The 24,018-nt window shown below is 43.6% G+C and overlaps 1 protein-coding gene across 1 annotated transcript in view; it reads left to right on the top strand.

Annotated features, from left to right (window-relative positions):
* Nucleotides 1–1,336: 1,336 nt before the first annotated feature.
* The window catches only part of LOC144594462 (heparan sulfate glucosamine 3-O-sulfotransferase 3B1-like), a 173,608-nt gene continuing 150,926 nt past the window's right edge, over nt 1,337–24,018 (top strand). The window contains exon 1 of the mRNA XM_078400958.1: nt 1,337–2,129. Coding sequence (XP_078257084.1) covers nt 1,543–2,129 — 587 coding nt within the window. The 5' untranslated portion in view covers nt 1,337–1,542. The remainder of the gene's footprint in view (nt 2,130–24,018) is intronic.

The raw sequence follows: 24,018 nt of genomic DNA, 5'->3' as shown, positions 1-24,018 counted from the left end.
TGAAGGAAGGAACTGCAGATGCTGGTTTACATCATAGGTAGATACAGAATGCTGGAGTAACTCTGCGGTAGAAGCAAAGAACTGCAGATGCTGGTTAATGCACAGAAGTGCACAAAGTGCTGGAGTAACTCTTGCACAGTTTAAGGATAAGGGGGAAGTCTTTTAGGACCGAGATGAGAAAACATTTTTTCACACAGAGTGGTGAATCTGTGGAATTCTCTGCCACAGAAGGTAGTTGAGGCCAGTTCATTGGCTATATTTAAGAGGGAGTTAGATGTGGCCCTTGTGGCTAAAGGGATCAGGGGGTATGGAGAGAAGGCAGGTACGGGATACTGAGTTGGATGATCAGCCATGATCATATTGAATGGCGGTGCAGGCTCGAAGGGCCGAATGGCCTACTCCTGCACCTATTTTCTATGTTTCTATGTTTCTATATATTAAGAGTAATGCACTCTTAATATATCTAACAGATGCTGCCTGACCTGCTGAGTAACTCGATTTATTCACAAAATGCTGGAGTAACTCAGCAGGTCAGGCAGCATCTCGGGAGAGAAGGAATGGGTGACGTTTCGGGTCGAGACCCATCTTCAGACTGTTCTCGACCCGAAACGTCACCCGTTCCTTCCCTCCAGGGATGCTGCCTGCTCCCATGAGTTACTCCAGCATTTTGTGTCTATTGCGGAGGAGGTGTTCGAGGCAGGGACTATCGCGACGTTTAAGAAACAATTAGACAGGTAGCTGAATAGGACAGGTTTGGAGGGATAAGGCCAAACGCAGGCAGGTGGGACTAGTGTAGTTGTTGGTCAGTGTGGACCTGTTCCCAAGCTGTGTGAATCTTGGACAGAGATTCCCCCTCTCCCCCTCTCTCTCCCCCTCCCTCTCCCCCTCCCTCTCTCCCCCTCCCTCTCTCCACCTCTCTCTCTCCCCTCTCTCTCCCACTTTCCCTCACTCTCCCTCTCCCCCCCCTCCTCCCTCGGTCCCTCCCACTCTCCCCCTCCCTCCCTCCCTCTCTCTCCCCCTCCCCCTCCCTCTCCCCCCCTCCCTCTCTCCCCTCTCTCCCTCTCTCCCCTCTCTCCCTCTCTCTCCCCCCTCTCTCCCCCTCCCTCTCCCTCTCTCCCCCCCTCCCTCTCTCTCCCTCTCCCCCTTCCTCTCCCTCTCCCCCTCTCCCCGAGTCTGTCAGCAGCCCGGCGCCGCCGAGGGCCATTTGCTGGGGAGGTGCCGCCCACCCGGCGGCCGGCGATTGGCGGCGTGTGTGGAGGGGAGGGGAGGGGAGGGGGTTGGCGGCGGGGCTGTGGAGTTGCTGCATGTGGACAACACACACACACACACACTGAAAGATGCACCAGGGCGGCGAACCACAGCCCGGGATCAACAAGCCGCCAGCACGGCGACTGCTCATTCATCTCACACACACTCTCACTCACACATTAAAAGCACCAGACAGTCACAATGACACCCATGAATAAAGCCCCTGTCCAACGCTGATGCGTGCCTGGACCAAGTTGATGTGTGCCAGCCTAGCCCGGTCTGCTGCTCCACGTTATGGCATCTCTCTCCACCTGCCTGGATGCTCTGCCCGCCACTGTCTGCCGGAGGACGGCGGTGATGCTGTGCTCGCTGACGATGTGCTTGTACTTCTTGTATTACCTGCCGGACCTGTGCCACAGTATGTCCATGACCATGACCATGCCCAGCCCAGAGGAGGAGCGCTACCTGGCCGGGGCTGGGGCTGGGGCTGGGGTCGGGGCTGGGGCTGGGGTCGGGGCTGGGGGCTTCGGCGAGTGGCAGCAGGAGCTCCACAGGGAGAGGCTGTTACACAGGCTACAGGTGCGGGGCTACCTGAGCGGACACCTGCCCGAGCACTACTTCAGGGAGCAGCTGAGGCTGAGGCTGCTGCCCGCCGGCGTGAAGCAGCGGCAGGAGAGGGTCGGCAGGTCGCTGGAGCCCGGCACCCTGAGCTTCAGCGAGGACGGCGTGAGGAAGCTGCCGCAGGCAATCATCATCGGGGTGAAGAAAGGAGGCACCCGGGCTCTGCTGGAGTTTGTCCGCGTCCACCCCGACATCAGGGCCGTGGGCGAAGAGCCGCACTTCTTCGACCGACACTACGACAGGGGATTGCGCTGGTACAGGTAAAGACAACACACACACACACACAGTCGCAACACTCACACACACACACACACACACACACACACAGTCACAACACTCACAACACACACACACACACACACACACACACAGTCACAACACACACACACACACACACACACACACACAGTCACAACACTCACAACACACACACACACACACACACACACACACACACAGTCACAACACACACACACACACACAGTCACACACACATACACAGTCACACACACACACACAGTCACACACACACACACAGTCACACACACACACACAGTCACACACACACACACACACAGTCACACACACACATACACACACACAGTCACACACAGTCACACACACACACACACACACACACACGGGCCAGCTAGCCACCAGCAGTCAGTCACTCACTTGTTGATCTAGAGCTCCCGAGAGGACGAAACATCTTCCAGGAGTGATGAACTTCCAGAATAGGGAACATGTATAAACTAAACACAGGTCACAGCCGACTTCTGTCGTGCACACGCTGAACAGTCGCTGTTTGACATCAATGCTGATTTTCTGGTTGAAATCCGTGCACCACATTCGTTTCTCGTGATCGTGGCTTCAGCTTTGAATTGTTTTTGTAACAAAGGCTATCTTTGCAGCTTTACTAAAATAGTTTCCAATTTCTTGTTCACATACAAGGCGACTTTCCTCTGGCAGGCGCAATACAGATATATTGTATTGCATGACAATAAAGATATATTGTATTGTATTGTATCAGCGCCGAGCTGTGAGCCAACTCCCAGAAAGTATCCAGTCGCTTTGCTCAGTGATTCTTGGACCAGTCGACAGATTGATTCTTGGCTCTCGACAGCCAAAAATAAAGACCGGTCGTTATGGCAGAAAATATTAAAAAAAATATTGCCACTGTTAGCCAAATAATGGGTTGGAGGCGACTGTGAAGTGGGCTGGCACGCCAGCACGGTCTGTTTTCCCATTGCAGAGTGGCTGGGCAACACTGGACGTATACAACTATACGCGTTAACAGTGGCTTCCTTTCACTGGGGCTCAGATAAGAAATAGTGGAGGGTTTACAAAGCACAGAACTCAGATAGTTCATAGAGCGACGTGGTATTCTGCGGAAACACTTCCTAAACTGTTGGTCTGGTGCATTGCAATGCTGAGAACAAGGAACAGCAAAGCAATATTCAGTCATATTCAGTCTGAAGAAGGGTCTCGACCCGAACGTCACTTATACTTTTCCCCCCCATAGATTCTGCCTGGCCCGCTGTGTTACTCCAGTACTTTGTGTCTATCTTCGGTTTAAACCAGCAGCTACAGTTTCTAACACATTCTCTGACATGCTACGTTACTCCAGCATTTTGTGTCTTTCTTTCTATGTCGAGAACTATATTCTGCGCCCTTCGCTCTAACTATTGTGCTCGACTTTGACTCGATTGTACTTGTGCATGATATTTTATCTGACCAGATTGAACAGCATGTAAGACAAACACCTCGCCACACGTGACAATAATAAAACTAAGCCTGAAGGTTTTTTGAGTGTAAATTTCATTATCAACTCATCTCATTTCTATCGGGCCATCAGCAGCGACTGGACCCTTTCCTTTCATATGATTTAAATATGTATATATGAATTATCAATTGGCTGAAATCTATCTGTAAACGAAGCTAACGCACACCAGATTTAGAACGGGCTACCGTCTGTATTTAATTTAACGGGCTGTTCATTTGAGTGGGAACAACGCTGAGATTCGCGTTACACTTTGCAACCCCAAGAAGTTTTAAAGGAGTCAAACAGAGAAACGAACTCCAGCGATTTTGCCGGCTTTTGAGTTGATTATAAGTGTATCACTGGTATAAATTCAACAGGTACGGTGGTTTAAGATTAGATCTTAAATCAGAGCATGGTTTGGTTCACACTCTAACAACTGAACGTGAAGGAATTGCTAATCAGGAGATGAGTTGAGTCCACACTCCGGGGTCAGAAGTTCTTGAGGCCATGATTCCTGTTACTGAAGTAAATTTCGGTCCTACCAACCTCATAAGTCATCTAACAATTCATTGATAATGACACCAGGACTTTTAACGTAAAATGACGTAATGATAATGATAATTTTATCACAATATTGATTGTTATTAAATTAATAAAGACATGGAATTTACATATTAAAACAAAATGTAAATGTCCCTAATTTTAGAAAAAAAAACTCTGGTGAAAAAATATTTTAGTAAGTCAGGTGAATAGTTGAAGATACTACTAATTTGTGTACATCTGCTAGCAGACAGTTGTAATACCGCCAAAGATATAGTGCATCATGAATATACGCAGCAAAACATCTTTATGCATTATTATTTGATAACTGCTCACTCTTTTTGACTTGATTGGTATATTTTATGTAACAGATTCTATTTACTAATTAAATGCAATTACACCAAAACATATTTCACTTTATTATATATTTACTTATTTTCTAAACTACAAGTGCCTAATTTTGCACAGCTGAACATGGATCAAACGTTGCTGATAACTTTTGATTTTTGGACACAGTTAAATGTTGAAAGTTTAAATATGACTCTTGAAAAAACCCATTTACCTTAATTGCGAAATATTTTTTAATTTCTTTATTGAAGAACTGTGTGTCAAAAGAGTGAAAGAAATAGCATAATTTTTACTTCACCACCAACTGAATGGGAGTTAATAACATTGCAAGAACAGGCTACAGGATCAGAATATGGAAGCTTTCATTCATATCCAAAAGTTTATTGAAGTGAGAAGTTACTGGAAGAGCCAGGAAATTAGCCCAGAGAACCATTCTTCCTTGTAAGAATTAATTGTTTTTACCATTATTTTTCCGGTGGCTTCGATATCATAATACCTAAACTGACAAGTTTAATTAAGTTATTAATTTTTAATTAATAATATTTCTCAGAACAGTTCCCAGCTTTTGAAAGTAAATTCATTTGTCACTGTTAGAAAGTAATTGTAAAAAACTGCTAATCCACTAGTTCGTCTTTTCGAGCTGTGTTTTTGCGTCTCTATATCTGTGTATCTTTTTAATACAGTCACCTACTGGACAGGTCAGCAATAAGTTTTATAATCATTAGCATCAGTGACCAACATCTTTGAAGAATGCAAATTACAATCTCCTTTTGTGGTGCACTATTCCATAAAGGCAATAAAAACAGATTTCACTTAGTATTTGCAGAGATTCTTTAATTGCAGATTTACAGGATATTTTCTGATTTTCATTGATTTAGTATCCATCTGCCACTTTATTCCATTTGCAGAATGTTTCCATCTTAGAAATTTTTGCCTTCTGTCTTTGCCAATATTTCGAGTTATCCTATTTGAATTGATAATTTATCATTTAAAGATGTCACATTGTAATTGCAACATCTCAGAGCAGCAATGGCATTGAGTATGTCAATTTTGTATTGCACACTCCCAGTAAAATTATGTTTACTGCTTTGTTTACCCAATAGGTATCATAAGTTACCTATAAATAAAGCATTATAATATTTAATTGAAGTAAAAATATATTTTTTAACATTACAATAATATCTGGACATTTCTAATACAATCATCATTTGTCTTTAATTCTGTTTAACCTTAAGACCTTATTTGATGTTATCTCCCCATGTACATCAATTTAAGAAATTCAAAGGTGTTTCTATTAAAAATGTTGTTGACTGTGCTCTCTCCAGTATTCCCTCCGAATGATGTCGTCAAAGTGGTTTCCTGCAATATTTAGATGCAAGTAAATTTTCAGATAGTTCACTCCTATTCTTTCGGTTCTCTCTAAATCAGAATCCATGGTTAACCTCTATCAAACCTCTCCGTGAGCTAACTCTTGGGAGCAGTTGAGAACATTTTGGAATGATGGAAGGGACAACTTGATTCGTCTTACCAGAACCTTATCTTCATTGTGAATCTGTCAATCTGAGATTGGATATTTGTTACAAAATCAATGAGGGCCCTGAATTCATAAACCTTATGTGATGTGATAAATCCTCTTCCTTATATACTGCCTATTACAGAGAGTAATAATCTCTTTTTACTGTTTCTTTTTTCCACAAACTGTCCCTTGATACGTCAGAGGTGTGGCATTCAACTGGGTCTTTCAATTCTAGAATGGGTTTAAACTCCAGCATGAACACATGCTCTAGATCAGAGGGAGTAAAACCATGATTTTGTTTATACATTGGCCATAAACGAAAAGGTATCTCAAGTTGTTTTCTGCATTGTAGCAAACAGTAGATACAACTTCACTACATAACAGGTAAGAACAGTAATGGCGCTGTCATCAATTTGCCTGCATTCTTAACATGTTAATACATTCACTATTCTATCTTTTAGTCCTTACACAGTTATTAACAAAAACTTCAAATGCCTCAGGACTTGCTAGGCGCGGTTCATTTCCGAGCAGTCCTTATCAGCAAATATTAAGATGTTTATGATGTAAGATTCCAAAAAGATTCTTCTTTTAAGACGGGTACTTTTAAGAACCTCAAATATGTGATAGTGTGATCGTGTGCAGATGTACGGATTGAAGGCTAGAAAATGGGAAAGGATGTTGATCCACTGTCACCCCTTTGTGATCGTGCCTAAAACTGATTTCATTCTGCGCAGTAACATGGGTTTTGGGCCTGTTGTAGGCAGTATGCACAAGAACCAGGGATAAGGGCTGCATGGTGATGCAGTGGTAGAGTTACTCCCTTACAGTGCCACAGACTCGGGTTTGATCCTGTACTGTATGGGTACTGTCTGTGCAGAGTTTGTACATTCTCCCTGTGACCGCTTGGGTTTTCTCTGGGTGTTCTAGTTTCCTCCCACACTCCAAAGACTTACAGGTTTGTATGTTAATTGCCTTCGTAAAAAAAAAGTGTAATTGTCTCCAGTTTACAGGATAGTGTTGGCCTATTGTGTGATCGCTGGTCGGCACAGACTCGGTGGGCCCGTTTCTGTGCTCTATCTCTAAACTCTAAAGTCTAAAGTAAAGCCTAAAGAATTTTCTCACCAAGCAGGTCAATCATTTTAAATAGAGGAATTTCTGATTTTGAAAACAAGGCAACATTTTACACTTTTGTCTGTTGGAATGTGGTAAAAGCCACGTGATAAATAAATGATCATAGGAATTTGGTCTTCTAAATTCACTCTCTCATTTCTAATTTGTTAATATTGTATTTGAAACATGGATGTACACATGTCGACCCTTCAGACTCCCGACCTGTAACATCAACTATCCACGTTCTCCAGAGATGCTGGCTGACCCGCTGAGTTACTCCAGCACTTTGTGTATTTTTTTTGTAAACCAGCATTGCAGTTCCCTAGTACCCACATCTGTATTTGAGGAAGGGTCTCGACCCGAAACGTCAACTTTTCCTTTTCTCCAGAGATGCTGGAGTTACTCCAGCTGAGTTACTCCAGCTTTTTGTATCTATCTTCTGTATTTAAGAAGATAGACACAAAAAGCTGGAGTAACTCAGCGGGTTACTGAGCCACTTCTAAACTTTGATGTCAAGGCACACCTTATTGTGCTTATACTGTATGATTTATGTCGCTCCAGCACTAAAAGTATTGCCACATTGATGGCAAACAGCAAAAGCTGGAGCAACTAAATTACTTCTCTCTGTTGTGTTCCAAAGTTGCGTGTGGTTTACAAGTAATATCGAAAAGCAATAGGAAGTGCAGCCAGCTGCAGAATGGATAAATACACTTGGAGATGGAAAAGCATATGCAAAGTTAAGAGCGCTGTGGTTTGTGGTTAGTCCGTTCCATTTTGGATGATACGTTTTGGAGAAAAATAGTTCCTGTTCTGATTCAGCCAAACCAGATGTGCTTATTTGTAATTTAAATTGAATCCCAAATAAAGAAAATAAGCTCGTTTGTACAGTCCCCGAAGATCACTTGCAAGCCCGTCTTTAAACTCAGTATGAATTAAACCCTGTGAAAAATAGCTCTTCATGGTCTGGCCCTGCCCTTTCCATTTCACCAATGTTATTCTTGTAACATCTGTATGTGCAGCAACAAACATCAATTCAGATGCAAATTCCTCAGTAACTAAACAATGCCTGTGCACACATTGGTAATTTTACCTATGCACCTGTGGGAGGCTAATTGAACTGGATGTTGCTTTGCAAATATCAACAAAGCTGTCAGCACTCATTCATTATTAAAAAGAATTGGCAGCGTGGTGGTGCAGTGGTAGAGTTGCTGCCTTACAGCGCCACAGGCCCGAGTTCGATCTTGTCTACGGAGTTTTACGTTCTCCCCTCGACTGCATAGGTTTTCTCCGGGTGCTCTGGTTTCCTCCCACATTCCAAAGACGTACAGGTTTGTCTGTTAATTTAGCTTTGGTTAAAAAAAATTGGAAATCATCCTTGGTGTGCAGGACAGTGCTCGTGTACGGGGATCGATGGTCGGTGTGGACTTGGTGGGCCGAAGGACCTGGCTTCTGTGCTGTATCTCTGAAACTAAAACTAACAAAAATAATAGGATGAAAGTGGAAGCCTGCACGAGGAAAGAACTACAGATGCTGGTTTACACCAAAGATAGACAGAAAATGCTGGAGTAACTCAGCGGGTCATACAGCATCTCTGGAGAAAGGGAATAGGTGATATTTCGGGTTGGAACCCTTCTTCAGACTAAAGTCTTAAGTCTGAAGAAGGGTCTCGTTCTGTCACCTATTCCTTTTCTCCAGAGATGCGGTCTGATCTGTTGAGTTATTCCAGCATTTTTTTGTCTATCTAAACGTGCTGGCCTTTTGTCTCGTCAACTCATGGGTAGTTGGCATCTTAACAGGTTGCATGAAACATGGGAATCTGGAAAGCTAATGGCAGTAATACTGCATTTCACCACAAGGCGCACTGTTTCGATTTTCAGCAGTGGAATGTGCACAGAAATCACTTTACTAAGTAGCATTGAGATCATTGCCTCGTTCTCTTGCTTGATGTCAGAGTTTCAGATTGCACAATGAGGAGTAACTATCGTTTTCTTCAATGTAATAAGTGAATATTGAAAAATATCTTCTGACCATTAATGCCTAACTTTACAAACATGTTCTTCCAACAGTAATTAATTTGCAATTTTTTAAAACAGGTTGATTTTATTCTGATTATTAAAAATGTCTCCTTTTGTGCAATGTCTATGTACTCTAATCTTTATTTTACTTACTTTGTCATGATTTAAATGTTATTTAGTTTAGTTTATTAGTTTAGAGATACAGCGCAGAAACAGGCCCTTCGGTCCTCCGAGTCCATGCTGACCAGCGATCCACACACATTGATTCTACCTTGCACACACGAGGGACAATTTTACATTTATACCAAGCCAACTAACCTACAGACCTGTACGTCTTTGTAGTGTGGGAGGAAACCGGAGGTCTCGGAGAAAACGCACGCAGGTCACGGGGAGAACGTACAAACTCCGCACAGACAGCACCCGTAGTCAGGATGGAACACGGGTCTCTGCGCTGTAAGGCAGCAAATCTACCGCTGCACCACCGTGCCGCCCAAAGCGAAAACGAACTTTCTGCTTTGCTGCCAATGTGAGGCAGCATCTGTGAAAAGGACTCGTTTATGATGAAGTCTTCAACCTGAAAGTTTAACTCTGTTTCTGTTCACACAGATGCTGCCTTACAAAGTCAATTGTTAATTGGCCTCTGTAAATTGCCCCTCCTGTGTAGGGATTGGATGCAAAAGTGGGATAACATTGCACTCGTGTGAACGGGTGACCAATTTTTGATGGACTCAGTGGGCCGAAGGGCCGGTTTCCATGCTGTATCTCCAAACTGAACTGAACTAAATTCTCATTTCTTCTTCATACCAAAATAACTAGGGGAATAAACCATCCTTCAGGAACCAAGACTTTTCAAATATACTGAGCAACAACAACAACAACAACAACAACAACAACATCAGCCAACCTTAAAAATACATTCAGTCATTTGATCTCTTCTGTGGGTGTGTGATATGTGACTTACAAAAATGTATATTTAATCATGCAACTCACTGCCAGAAGTATTGATCTTGCCATTGGTTGTTGTTAGAAATATACTAAATATTTAATTATTTAACATAAACATTAAAAGATTTAATACATTTAATACATTAAGTAATATAAATCTTATTGAGATATGTCTTCTTGAGATAGACACAGAGTGCTGGAGTAACTCAGCGGGTCAGGCAGCATCTCTGGAGAAAAAGGATGGGTGACGTTTCGGGTTGGGACCTTTCTTCAGACTTAAAGTCCTCTTGAGTCTTGCAAGGCTTTAGGACATTTGCAAGCACTGATTATCCCTACTGTCTGACAAAGAACAGACAGGAACGTACAAAGAGAAAAGCAGTGGCTAGTTAATGCACGGTGCATTTTTCTTCAAAGCTGCAATGTCACAATATGTGTTTTTTTAAACTAATATGTGGCTCTGGAAGTGCAATTATGAAAAAAAAGGATTAGGGCACTTTTAGCTGGATGCTTGTTCAGCGTGGGTTAAAGTAAACCAATTTCAATGAGTTGGCTGCTTTGGATTACACCACTAACTCTGATCCATGAACTTGGCAGCAGAAATGTGGACCGTGTCAAACTGGGCTTGCTACCAGATTTATTACACAAACATGGGCATACTTCATGCGCATTGAGTTAGATTACTCCACCTCGAAGGTAACCTGTGGTAACCCTCCTCCTGCCTTGAGTGGATGTTGGCATTATGCAGTTTTATGTCCAGTGAGTTAAAGCCAAGCAAAAGTTTAGATGCTGGGAATCTGAAATCAAATCAGAAAATGCTGTAGATACTCAACAGAAGAGGCTGATGAATTTTCATTTTACCAGAAACATAATTTTTTCGTTTAGTTTGAAGATACAGCAGGGCAACAAGCCCTTCGGCCCACCGAGTCTACGCCTACCATCGATCACCCATTCACACAAATTCTATGTCATCCCACATTTGCATCCAGTCCCTACACACCAGGGGGGCAATTTACACAGGTCATTAACTTACAAACCCGCACGTCTTTGGGATGTGGGAGGAAACAGGAGCACCTAGGGGAAACCCACACTGTCACAGGGAGAACATGCTAACTCTAGACTGACAGCACCTGAGCTCAGGTCTCTAGCATTGTGAGGCACCTGCTCTACCAACTGCACCACCCCTTTAGAATCCAGCGATTCATAAACAAAAATCTGTAGCACCTGGAGTACTGTGTGCAGTTTTGGTCTCCAAATTTGAGGAAGGATATTCTTGCTATTGAGGGCGTGCAGCGTAGGTTTACTAGGTTAATTCCCGGAATGGTGGGGCTGTCGTATGTTGAAAGACTGGAGCGGCTAGGCTTGTATACACTGGAATTTAGAAGGATGAGAGGGAATCTTATCGAAACGTATAAGATTATTAAGGGGTTGGACACATTAGTGGCAGGAAACATGATCCCAATGTTGGGGGAGTCCAGAACCAGGGGCCACAGTTTGAGAATAAGGGGTAGGCCATTTAGAACAGAGATGAGGAAAAACTTTTTCAGTCAGAGAGTTGTGAATCTGTGGAATTCTCTGCCTCAGAGAGCAGTGGAGGCCAATTCTCTGAATACATTCAAGAGAGAGCTAGATAGAGCTCTTAAGGATAGCGGAGTCAGGGGGTATGGGGAGAAAGCGGGAACGGTGTACTGATTGAGAATGATCAGCCATGATCACATTGAATGGCGGTGCTGGCTCGAAGGGCCGAATGGCCTACTCCTGCACCTATCGTCTATTGTCTATAAAAGCAGAACATATAGTGGATACTCAGCAGGAGAGGCTGATGAAGGGCAGTTTTCCTGAAGCATTAATGCTGCTTTCTTTCTTGCAAATGTTGCCCGATCTGCTGAGTATCTCCAGAATTTTCTGTTTTCATTCTAGTGCTTAGTAACATTATTTTGGTGGTCTCAGTTTAGTTTAGTTTAGTTTAGAGGCACAGCGCGGAAACAGGCCCTTCGGCCCATCGAGTTGGCACCGACCGGCGATTCTCGCACATTTCGCATTTTACTTCAGGGGTTGCATTTATCCAAAAAAAGTTAAACCAAAACTATAAAAGTAGAACGGGGCGGCACGGTAGCACCTTCCAACACCAGAGACCCGGGTTCGATCCAGACTGCGGGTGTTGTCTGTACGGAGTTTGTACGTGCTCCCGGCGTGAGTTTTCCCCAGGTGCTCCGATTTCCTCCCACACTCCGAAGACATACAGATTTGTCAGTTAATTGGCTTTGGTAAAATTGTAAAGTGTCCCTAGAGTGTAGGGTAGTGTTAGTGTATGGGGATCACTGGTCGGTGCAGACTCGGTGGGCCGAAGGGGCTGTTTCCATGAAGTATCTCTAAACTCTAAGCTCGAAAAACTCAGAGGCAAAAATATAAAAAACAAAATAACTTTGTTAAAAATAGAAAAAACAAAATAACTCAACCCTTATCTTCCAAATTGTTGCATTACGATGCCTAATGAAAACAATAACATTGCAGATCGGGAATATTGAACATGACTAGCTGCAATAGACCATGTGAGCCACACTGGATTCTCTGCAATCTAACCTAATCAGAAGCAGTGAAGTGGTGAATATCTGTGCATTATCCTTTCACTTCTTTTAAGCCAATTAACCTATAATCCTGCATGCCTTTGGAGTGCGGAAGGAAATGGGAGCATCCGGAGAAAACCCACGCGGTCACAGGGAGAACGTACAAACTCCGTACAGACAGCACCTGTAGTCAGAATCAAACCCAGGTCTCTGGCACTGTTAGGCAGCAGCTCTACCACTGCACCACCGTGAGGGGGCCAATGTGCGATCTGTGTTGAATGTTACTGATAGCAAGTCTTGTTATTGAGACAGGTTTTTATTTATTTTGGATACCAGGATTATTTAAGTACTTAAATTTAAGAACTGTTGGGCCTTAAATTCATGTGCCTGGATTAATGGTTCAGTGCTCTGTCCAATGATGGTACCAGTTATCTACTGTACTCCACTACCACCTTTTTAACTGACATAATCCAATTTATTATATGTGTAGGAAGGAACTGCAGATACGGGTTTAAATGGAAGATAGATACAAACAGCCGGAGTAACTCAGCGGGTCAGACAGCATCTCTGGAGAAAAGGAATAGGTGACGTTTTGGATCAAGATCTTCTTGATCCGAAAGAAGGGTTTTGACCCGAAACGTCACCTATTCCTTTTCTCCAGAGACGCTGTCTGACCCAGATTATAATAAGTTCCATTTGTGGCTGAAACTAAAATACATTTACAACATTTTGTCATGATCTGACAGTTCAATGTGTACTAAACGTATTGGAATGATAATCCCAAATGAATTCTATTTCTGTTCCAGGTAGATTTTCAAATATTTTGTTCATCAACCAAAAGAAAAAAATGCAGCATTGAATTATTATAATAATAATAATAATAATATATTTATTTTATATAGCGCCTTAACACATGCACAAAGCGCTTTACAAATACAATTAACATAGAAACAAACAGACAAACAGACAAACTATCCATGCCTAGGCCATAGCAAGGAACAATTTCTCTCTCTGCAGTATTAGAAATGCCTTGGTTAAGTTCAGCTTGTGCAGTCTTTGTAGCTAACCACAGTGCTACTGGTAGTGGTGTTGGCTTCATTGGTAAAGAGACTTATAATCACACAGTACACTACCCCACAAGTACTTTATAGACAATTAAGTATCATTGAAATGCAATAGCCAATTTTCACACGCAAACTCCCACTGATAATAAAATGCTAATGATCCGATAATCCTTTTTGTGATGTTTATTGGGTGATAAAAAGTCGCCAGAAAATGAGGGATAACTTCTCTGCTTGCACAAAAAAACAAGTGCTGGAAGAACTCAGCAAGTCAGGCAGCATCTGTGGAGGGAATAACAGATGAGTGGACAGGGAATGGAGGGAGGATCGCAACCCTTCTTCATTCTGCCTTCTCAGATGCTGCCTGACCCACAGAGTTCCTCCAGCACTTTGTGTTTTAATGCTTAAGATTCCAGCATCTGCAGTTTCTTGTGCCTCTATAACCTCTCTGCTCTTGGCTGAGCTTGTTCATGGTGTTTGTCCAGCCATCTGACAGAGGCTTGCTTACTAATCCACCTGAAAACATACCACCTCTGGTTATGTTGCAATGTTAACCTAGACAATCTGAACTCCATCTGTGAGATACTCTTCTCAGAAAAGTAGCCACAAAATGTAGAAGGACCTACTGTTTTGGTCAACAGTTGATCAGAAAGAGTGGAGCCCAATAGTCATTGAGTGATACAGCTTGGAAACAGGCCCTTCAGCCCATCCTGCCCATACCGGCCAACATGTCCCAGCTGTACAAGTCCCATTTGGTCCATATTCCTCCAAACCTGTCCTATCCATGTACCTGTCTAACTGTTTCATAAACATTGGGATAGTCCCAGTCTCAACTACCTCCTCGGGCAGCTTGTTCCATACACCTAGCATCCTTTGTGTGAAAAAGTTACCCCTCAGATTCCGATTAAATCCTTTCCCCTTCACCTTAAACCTATGTCCTCGATTTAACTACTCTGGGCACGAGACTCTGTGCATCTACCTGATCTATTCCTCTCATTCACCGCATCATATCCACCGGGTGGCGCCACCAGCAATGGCTGCCTCGCCAACAGTCTGTCTGTCCTTTCTTCTTCTCTCTTTGTTATTTTAAGTACGTATTAAAAGTATGTTTTAGTGTTCCTCAGTTTGTTTTATGTGAAGGGTGGGTGGGTGGGGGGGGGGGGGGGGGAGTTGGGGGAAACTTTTTTTCAATCACTTGGCCGGTGAGGTCCCTCCAGTCAGCTGCCACACCAGATTCCCTGTGACCCTGGTGTCAGACTACAGTCCACTCGTGCCAGTGTTCTCTAGCACTGTAAGGCAGCAACTCTACCGCTGTACAACCGTGCCACCTGGCCCACTGAGTTACTCCAGAACTTTGTTTCTTTACTTTTGTAAACCAGCATCTGCTGTTCCTTTTATCCAGAATAAAAAGAAAACGGGCTTGTCCGGGAAGAAGCACTCTTGGTTTTTATCTTTAGTTTAGTTTATTGTCACGTTTACTGAGGTACAGTGAAAAGCATTTGTTGCCTGCTAACTAGTCAACGGAAAGACTATACTGTGTATGATTACAATTGAGTCATCCACAGTGTACAGATCTATGAAAAAGGGAATAACGTGAATAACGTTTTGTGCAAGATAAAGTCCAGCAAATTCCGTTCAAAGATAGTTTGAGTAATTGGACACAGCTTTGATTTCCAGAATTTCCTAACAGTTAAATAAATGGTCAACAGTGTTTACAATAAGCTCCTTCTGATTTGAGGTGGTGGTATTAAAGGAATTTCTTATTAAGATGAAGAGAAATATTTCAGTCAATTGTGTACGTTTTCATGACTGGTCATTGATAATGTAATCTGGGTTCTGATATTTTTTTTGTTTAGTTTAGTTTAGAAATACAGCATGGAAACAGGCCTTTCAGCCCACCGAGTCTGGACCAACTAACGATCCCCGCACATTAACACTATCCTACACTATCCTACACACACTAGGGACAATTTTACATTTATACAATTTTACCAAGCCAATTAAGCTACAAACCTGTATGTCTTTGGAGTGTGGGAGGAAACCGAAGATCTCAGAGAAAACCCACGCAGGTCACGGGGAGAACAAACAAACTGTATAGACAGCACCCGTAGTTAGGGTTGAACCCTGGCCTCTGGCGCTGTAAGGCAGCAACTCTACTGCTGTGCCACCGTGCAGTAAGGTGAAAATATTGATTCTTCTGATATTAATCTGAGATACTCCACTGAAACATCCACTGATAATTTCTCTCCTGTTTGCAGGTGTTCATTTTATCAGTTGGATGATCTGGATTATCGACACCTACCATATCTTGACCAACATAAAGGCTCCAATATTTTCCTGTGATCCTTGATTGCACTATTTGGAATGTATGAGAAATATCTTGATTTTCAGAGATATCAAAGTCACCAACAATGATACCATTAATTTCGACAGCGGTTTGTTCATTTTGAACTATTAATGCGTGGCATCTCTCTGGATTTTATCATATCATATCATATCATATCATATATATACAGCCGGAAACAGGCCTTTTCGGCCCTCCAAGTCCGTGCCGCCCAGCGATCCCCGTACATTAACACTATCCTACACCCACTAGGGACAATTTTTACATTTTACCCAGCCAATTAACCTACATATCTGTACGTCTTTGGAGTGTGGGAGGAAACCGAAGATCTCGAAGAAAACCCACGCAGGTCACGGGGAGAACGTACAAACTCCTTACAGTGCAGCACCCGTAGTCAGGATCGAACCTGAGTCTCCAGCGCTGCATTCGCTGTAAAGCAGCAACTCTACCGCTGCGCTACCGTGCCGCCCTTTTTGAATTCACCCTTTCTCCCTCCATGCCTGTAGTTTGTGCAAATCAAACAACATATTAAATTCAGGCCACAAATAACTGCAGATGCTGGAATCTTGCATAGAACACAAAGTGCTGGAGTAACTCAGCGGGTCAGGCAGGAACAAAGGTCCCGACCCACAATGTCGCCTATCCATGTCCTCCAGAGATGCTGCCTGATCCTCCAGCAGTTTGGGTTCTAAGCATATTAAATTTAATTGGAATGTATATGAAATCTCACATTAGTAGCATTGCAATCTAAATGTACCAGTTTTATCTAATCTCATCATCACGCCCAAACATAATTCCTTATGTTTTTGACCAATTGTTTTAAACATAATTAGAAAATAAACCATGCATTTTAATCTTATTTTTAGGTACTATTTTTCCTGGGATTAGCCTGCCCACAGTTTTGTGAGGGGAAAAAACCCAGAAATTTAGTAGAACAAAATTTAGCAGAAGTTCTCTAAATGGATTTCTTAGTACATTTGGTAAAATCAATATCTGTGTCAATATGGTACTGAATGTCCTGAGGGAAATTCAGGCTTTTCTTTCTAGTTGTTTTGTGTGTAATGGAGCATTAGTGGTATTCTGACACTGTTGTTATGCAGGATTAAAGGGAAATAATGAAAGGTTACCTGACTCTCTGGTAGAAGCATTTAATCTTCATGTAACCTGTTTTCAGTCATGACATAATGAGAGGGAGGAGTTGGAACAGGGATCAGTGACCATTGATCAAGCGTCAGAGGAGTGACAATGCATCCTTTCAGTTACCAGTGTCGATGCAAGTATCGTCAGAAAATGAGAGAGCGTTGAAAATAACTGAGGGCTGAGGTAACGCTCCACGTTTGCGTGCAGTTTGCAACTATTTCACACCACTCTTAAAACCTGTCACACAACGAATCCCATTTCACATAAAGGGTTCTTTCTGTTCCTTAGATAGGCACAAAAAAGCCGGAGTAACTCAGCGGGACAGGCAGCATCTCTGGAGTGAAGGAATGCGTGACGTTTCGGGTCGAGACCCTTCTTCAGACAGTGTTCCTAGCAGTGTCAGTGCCTGGAGGGGAAGAAGAGGATATGGGGAAGACAGTGAGTCATACAGCGTGGAAACAGGCCCTTCAGCCCAACTTGCCCACAACGACCAACACGTCCCATCCACACTTGTCCCACCTGCCTGTGTTTGGTCCATATCCCTCTAAACCTATCCAATCCATGTACCCGTCCAAATGTTTTTAAAACATTGCGATAGTACCTGCCTCAGCTACGTCTTCCGGCAGCTCGTTCCATACACCCTTTGTGTGAAAAGATACCCCTAGGGTTCGGGTCCGGTCCGAATTTGCACTCAAGCTATAGGTTCAGCCAATTGTATTAGCACACACTTAGAAGCAGACTAACAGTTTGATTTACCCGGATCATCACCTATCCTTTTTCTCCAGAGATGCTGCCTGACCCGCTGAGTTACTCCAGCACTTTGTGTGTGTCTTTGGTATAAACCAGCACCTGCAGTTCTTTGTTTCTACAGGTTGAGTTAGAATATAGATAAGAGCTGAGAGATCCTTCGATGTTTTGGATAGTAATTGAAGAGAAACTCTGTATCAAGAAAGGTTATGTCTGTAAATCTGTTCTGGGTCATTAATCCTCGGGTTCCCTCCGCATGTGCATCATTCTTCCGGAAGTGCCACTGCGGCAGACTCCTTCCGGGGTTGCCGCTGAGAAGCCGAGGCCAGAGCCTCGCGGGTCAGTGCTTCACTCATCTCCATGAGGGAGAGGGAAGAACTCTGGGGACCCGGCTTGGGGGGACGGCCGTGAGGAACGGGGGAAGAACAAAGGGGAACCTGGCACGGGGGTACTTTGTAACTTTGTCAGCACCCTTTATGTGGCGACTATTTGCATACCTTGGGTATGCAAGCAAAGAATTTCACTGTGACTTGCCACATTTGACAATAATGTATTCAATTCAAATTCAATTCAATGTGGATACAGTTGGGCCATCGGAGTTGGAACATTGAATGAGCAGTCATGTCATTGGAATTCATTTGTACAGGAGCAAATTACTGGCGGATAATATTAAAGACCTTCAAGAGCGTAAAACAACGGAGTCTCCTGCTCCTCCTCCAATCCCATACCACTAGCAGTGGAATCTCCCAAGCTTTTAACTTTGGGTCTTTTTAATTTTGCATCTGTAAACCATCCCTTGGTGATACCATTCAAAGGCGTAATATTAAGTTTTACATCTTTAGGAGTGGCACGGTGGTGCAGCGGGAGAGATGCTGCAATACAGTGCCAGAGACCCCGGTTCGATCATGACTACAGGCGCTGTCTGTACGGACTTTGTACGTTCTCCCTGTGACCGCGTGGGTTTTCCCTGGGCACTCCGGTTTCCTTGCAAATTCCAAAGATGTGCAGGTTTGTAGGTTAATTGCCTTCAGTAAATTGCCCCTAGCGTGTGGGAGGTAAACGTGAGGTAATATAGAACTAGTAATACGGGCGATTAAAGGTCGGCGTGGACTCGGTGGGCCGAAGGGCAAGTTTCCACGCCCTATCTCCAAACTTTATACTTCATAGAGGTGAAATTCAGTCTATTTCACTAGACTAATCCATTCTCTCAGATTTGTCATTCACTTTATTCTGTACAAACGACAGCTAAGGTGGATGAGGAGAAATTTATTACAACTAGATATGGGAAAACCGAATGCATTGTTTATGATCATCAGCACAAACTCCAGGCCCTGGGCACAATTCATAAGTTGAGAATCAATTCAGGAAAGTGAAGAGAAACAGTTTTTCTTGTTGATTATTATATTGTTTACATATTCTGTTGTGCTGCTGCAAGTAAGAATTTCATTGTTCCATCTGGGACACGTGACACTAAAACACTCTTGATTCTTGACTCTTGAGGCAGTGAATAATTATCTTTGTTTGCTTGTTCAGGCTTAAGGCCATAATATCGATATTGTCCTGTGCCAATGTAGACCTCCAGTGGTTCCTCGTGGTGAAAGCATGCAGGATCGTTGGACATTGTGTGATCTGGATCTCCACTGATTCTCACATGTCTGTTCTTTTACCAAGACAAGCTTTCTCCAGCACAGCAACAATATCTGCATCTGCCTCTACCTCTCTCCCACTAGGATCCAGGATCCAGGATCCTAGTCCAAGTTTTTATTGCCTTAAGGCTCACAACTTCCAGCTAGGCCCCTCGCAACGGTTTTCCATGAGTCTCAATTTATCCAAATATTTTCTTTTTCCCAAAGTCCCAGAGGATCTGCATCTCATCTTCTTAAAAATTTCCCTCCGATAGTTCCAACAAACTTTACTCCCTGTAGTTTGGGGATAGTGTGGGCTATTTTTCTGATCTCCTTGCCAAATTCCTGCATGAATTGTGCGTGCGTATGACATTGGACTCTTCTTCTGCCCCTCCTCTGGGAAGCCCGTTTGGAGTCAAGAGATTTATTATCATATGTCCAGATAGAACAATGGGATTCTTACCTGCAGCAGCAGCAGCAGCTTACCTGCTGCCCCTTGGAAAGTTGCCCTCAATTTGCAAAAAAAGTATTTTAACATTTTTGCTTTAATCAGGCCTTTTAATATTGTGATAATATTTAATAATATGGAAGATACAGCCTGTCCCGCTGAGTTACTCCAGCTTTTTGTATCTATCTTCAGTTTAAACCAGCGTCTGCAGTTCCTTCCTATGCTTTTAATATTTGTGTTCTACCCATTCAGAATTTAAAATAATAGTGATTCCATGGTGTCATAGATTTCTTTGATGACCAATTTTCAGTTGTAGAATTTAAAGCTCACTTTAAAGATGTTAATAACATAATTATTTTTCCTTTATGGTCCACGGTCATTTTTATAACATTAATCTTTACATTGTTTCCAACGTCAAACATTGCAGACACTTATAGATCAGTTTGTTGTTAGAAAGGCCAGGGTGAAATGAAATTCCTTTAAAAAAATTAATCAAAAATATTTATTCCAATATTAAAATAATATATACAACACAATAAAACCAAAACAGAACCCACCACCATAATACAAGACAAACAATAAACTATTATACAACTATCTTACACCCCTTGTCAAGGACGCATTCAACCCCCCGCCGTGCTCAGTGGTCCCGGAAATCCCCCAGGGTGCCTGTGGGCAGCGCGTGGTCCCTCCCGAACAATAGACTATAGACAATAGGTCCAGGAGGAGGCCATTCGGCCCTTCAAGCCAGCACCGCCATTCAATGTGATCATGGCTGATCATTCTCAATCAGTACCCCGTTCCTGCCTTCTCCCCATACCCCCTGACTCCGCTATCCTTAAGAGCTCTATCTAACTCTCTCTTGAAAGCATTCAGAGAATTGGCCTCCACTGCCTTCTGAGGCAGAGAATTCCACAGATTCACAACTCTCTGACTGAAAAAGTTTTTCATCATCTCAGTTCTAAATGGCCTACCCCTTATTCTTAAACTGTGGCCCCTTGTTCTGGACTCCCCCAACATTGGGAACATGTTTCCTGCCTCTAACGTGTCCAACCCCTTAATAATCTTATACGTTTCGATAACACCACCCGGGCGTGGACGTAACCCCGGAAAAGGGGCAGGCAGCCGGCTCGGGCAGAGCCCTCTTCCGCCTGGCGCCGTGACTCGTGGATGGCCAGCTTGGCCAGGCCCAGGAGCAACAACCCAACCAGGACCTCCTCGGCCCTCTACCCTCTCTCCTACGCACAGGGTGTCCAAAGATGAGGATGGTGATGAAATTCCTTGTTGGGACGAAGCTCACAGAGTTGACAGTAAACTTAGAGTAGTGGTTAATATGACAACAAATACAATGATGATTTCAAAACTGCAGAATGGTGCAGAGATTGTAGTGCAATCTGAAGGTGTACATGTCGTTTGGTGTGGGCAAGTTGGGCCGAAGGGCATGTTTCCACGCTGTATGACTGGGTCGAGTGCAAAAACAATCTAAAAGTTTTAGTGCTAAAAGTGTATTGACACAATAACTGAGGTTGGTAGAGTTAGTCTGTGGCAGCACCGATGATACGATACGATATGATAGAACTTTATTTATCCCAGATCAATTGATCTTCCAACAGTAATAAAAGACAGAATACATGAAACATGAAATTCTAGTGATGAGTGGAAAGGATTGGGGATGTGCAAACATTGGGGTGGGGGGGGGGGGGGGTCAGTCTACCTCACAACAGCAGGGGGGGAGTTGTACAGTTTGATAGCTACAGGGAAGAAGGATCTCCTGTGGCATTCTGTACTGCATCTTGCTGGAACCCGTGTATTGCTGAAGGTTCAGATGAAACCTGAAGCCGAAACCTCCGGGAAGGGTGTGCGAAGGTGGGGGTGATTAGTTCACGACTCCTGTTGCTGTGGGGAGAAGGCTGTTCTTGAGTCCGGATGTCCAGGCTTTCCAGCTTCTGCAACTCCTCCCAGAAGCTAGAAAAGAGAAAAGGGAAGGGAATTAATCTTTTGTTCTTCAGAATCAGGTCCAGCATTCTGAAGAAGGCTTCTTACTCGAACAGTCAGTTAACTCGTTCCACGGCTCGCACTTATATATTCCTACGGGGCTCACACGGGTCTCTCCCCAACTATCAGCCTATCAGGGAATCTCCATGCCAGAGGTCATCTGTTGTCGGCCCCGATTTATCCTGTTTTTTCAATCGCTTCCAGTTTTTCCCCCTCTCTCCCTACTGCAATCAGTCCGAAGAAGGGTCCCGACCTGAAACGTCTCCTATCCATTTTCTCCAGAGATGCTGCCTGACTTGCTGAATTACTCCAGCACTTAGTGTTTTACTCAAGATTCCACCATCTGCAATTCCTTGTATCCAATGTTATCATCCTTTCCAAAAAAATATGTTCATAATGCCTGATATTGTTCCCTTAGTCTATGCTTGAAATACATTTTCAAGTTTATATTAATCTTCGTGTTGAATTCTGTACTCCATTCTACAATAACAAATGGGTGGCACAGTGGCACAGCGGTAGAGTTGCTGCCTCACAGAGCCAGAGACACTGGTTTGATCCTAACTACAGGTCCTGTCTGCACGGAGTTTGTGCGTTCTCTCTGTGACCGCGCAGGTTTCCTCCAATTTCCGCCCATATTCCAAAGGTATGCAGGTTTGTAGGTTAATTGGCTTCTGTAAATTATCTCTATAGAGTGTTGACAAAAAATGTAGACACAGTAACTCAGCGGGTCAGGCAGCATCTCGGGAGAGAAGGAATGGGTGACGTTTTGGGTCGAGACCCTTCCTCAGACTGATGTCAGGGGAGGGGGCGGAACAAGGGTAAGATGTAGTAGGAGGCAGGAAGACTAGTGTGAGAACTGGGAATGAGGAGGGGAAAGAGAGAGACAGAGGAACTATCTGAAGTTAGAGAAGTCAATGTTCATACCACTAGGTTGTAAACTGCCCAAGCAAAATATGAGGTGCTGTTCCTCCAATTTGCGTTGGGCCTCACTATAACAATGGAGGAGGCCCATGACAGAAAGGTCAAATTGGCAATGGGAGGGGGAATTGAAGTGCTCAGCCATCGGGAGATCAGGTTGGTTAAGGCGGACTGAGCGAAGGTGTTGAGCGAAACAATCGCCGAGCCTGCGCTTGGTCTCGCTGATGTAGAGAAGTTGACATCTGGAATAGCGGATACAATAGATGAGGTTGGAGGAGGTGCAGGTGAACCTCTGCCTCACCTGGAAAGACTGTTTGGGTCCTTGGATGGAGTCGAGGGGGGAGGTAAAGGGTCAGGTGTTAGATCTCCTGTGGTTGCAGGGGAAAGTACCTGGGGAGGGGGTGGTTTGGGCTGCACTGTCCTCCGTCCCCCTGGTGGAGGGGTAGACCTCACGGCCCTTGTCAACAGCACATTGCACTGGGTACAGCGCCTGGAGGGCGTTACATAATTTCTGCTGCCTCAAATGCAAGAAGAAGAAGAGATGGTGAGATCCAGAAACGGTAGGGAGGTGTCGGAGATGGTCCAAGTATATTTAAGAGCTGGATGATAATTAGTGGTGAAATTTATGAAGTCAGTGAGTTCTGCATAGGTACAAGAGGTAGCACCAATGCAGTCAACAATGTTCAGAGTGTAGGATAGAACTAGTACTGGTGATTGCTGGTGGGCGCAGATCCAGTGGGCCAAAGGACCAGATTCCAAGCTGGATCTCTTAAAAAAAAAATTGGCCTTTAAATTATATCATCTGTTCAACATGTTTCATTTTCACTGACTCTCCCTCCTGTTTGGAATCCATTGTTATGTCCACGATTTTGTGATCTTTAATGTAAAATATTTTGTGACGTCTTAGTATTTTGACAGAGGCAGAGACTGCTCAGGGTACCACTGTTAGTGCAGTGCGGTGTGAAGCTAATGGATGCAGATTGAAACAGTGAGCATATGCTGCCAGTCAACACAGAACTAATCTGTTGTTGATTGCAGGGAGACTGTTCTGCACGTAGAGTATCAGGAATA

Source organism: Rhinoraja longicauda, chromosome 6 (assembly GCF_053455715.1).
Source record: "Rhinoraja longicauda isolate Sanriku21f chromosome 6, sRhiLon1.1, whole genome shotgun sequence".
Taxonomy (NCBI): domain Eukaryota; kingdom Metazoa; phylum Chordata; class Chondrichthyes; order Rajiformes; family Arhynchobatidae; genus Rhinoraja; species Rhinoraja longicauda.
Note: the sequence above shows the minus strand (reverse complement) of the source record. Positions and strands in the feature narration are given on the sequence as shown.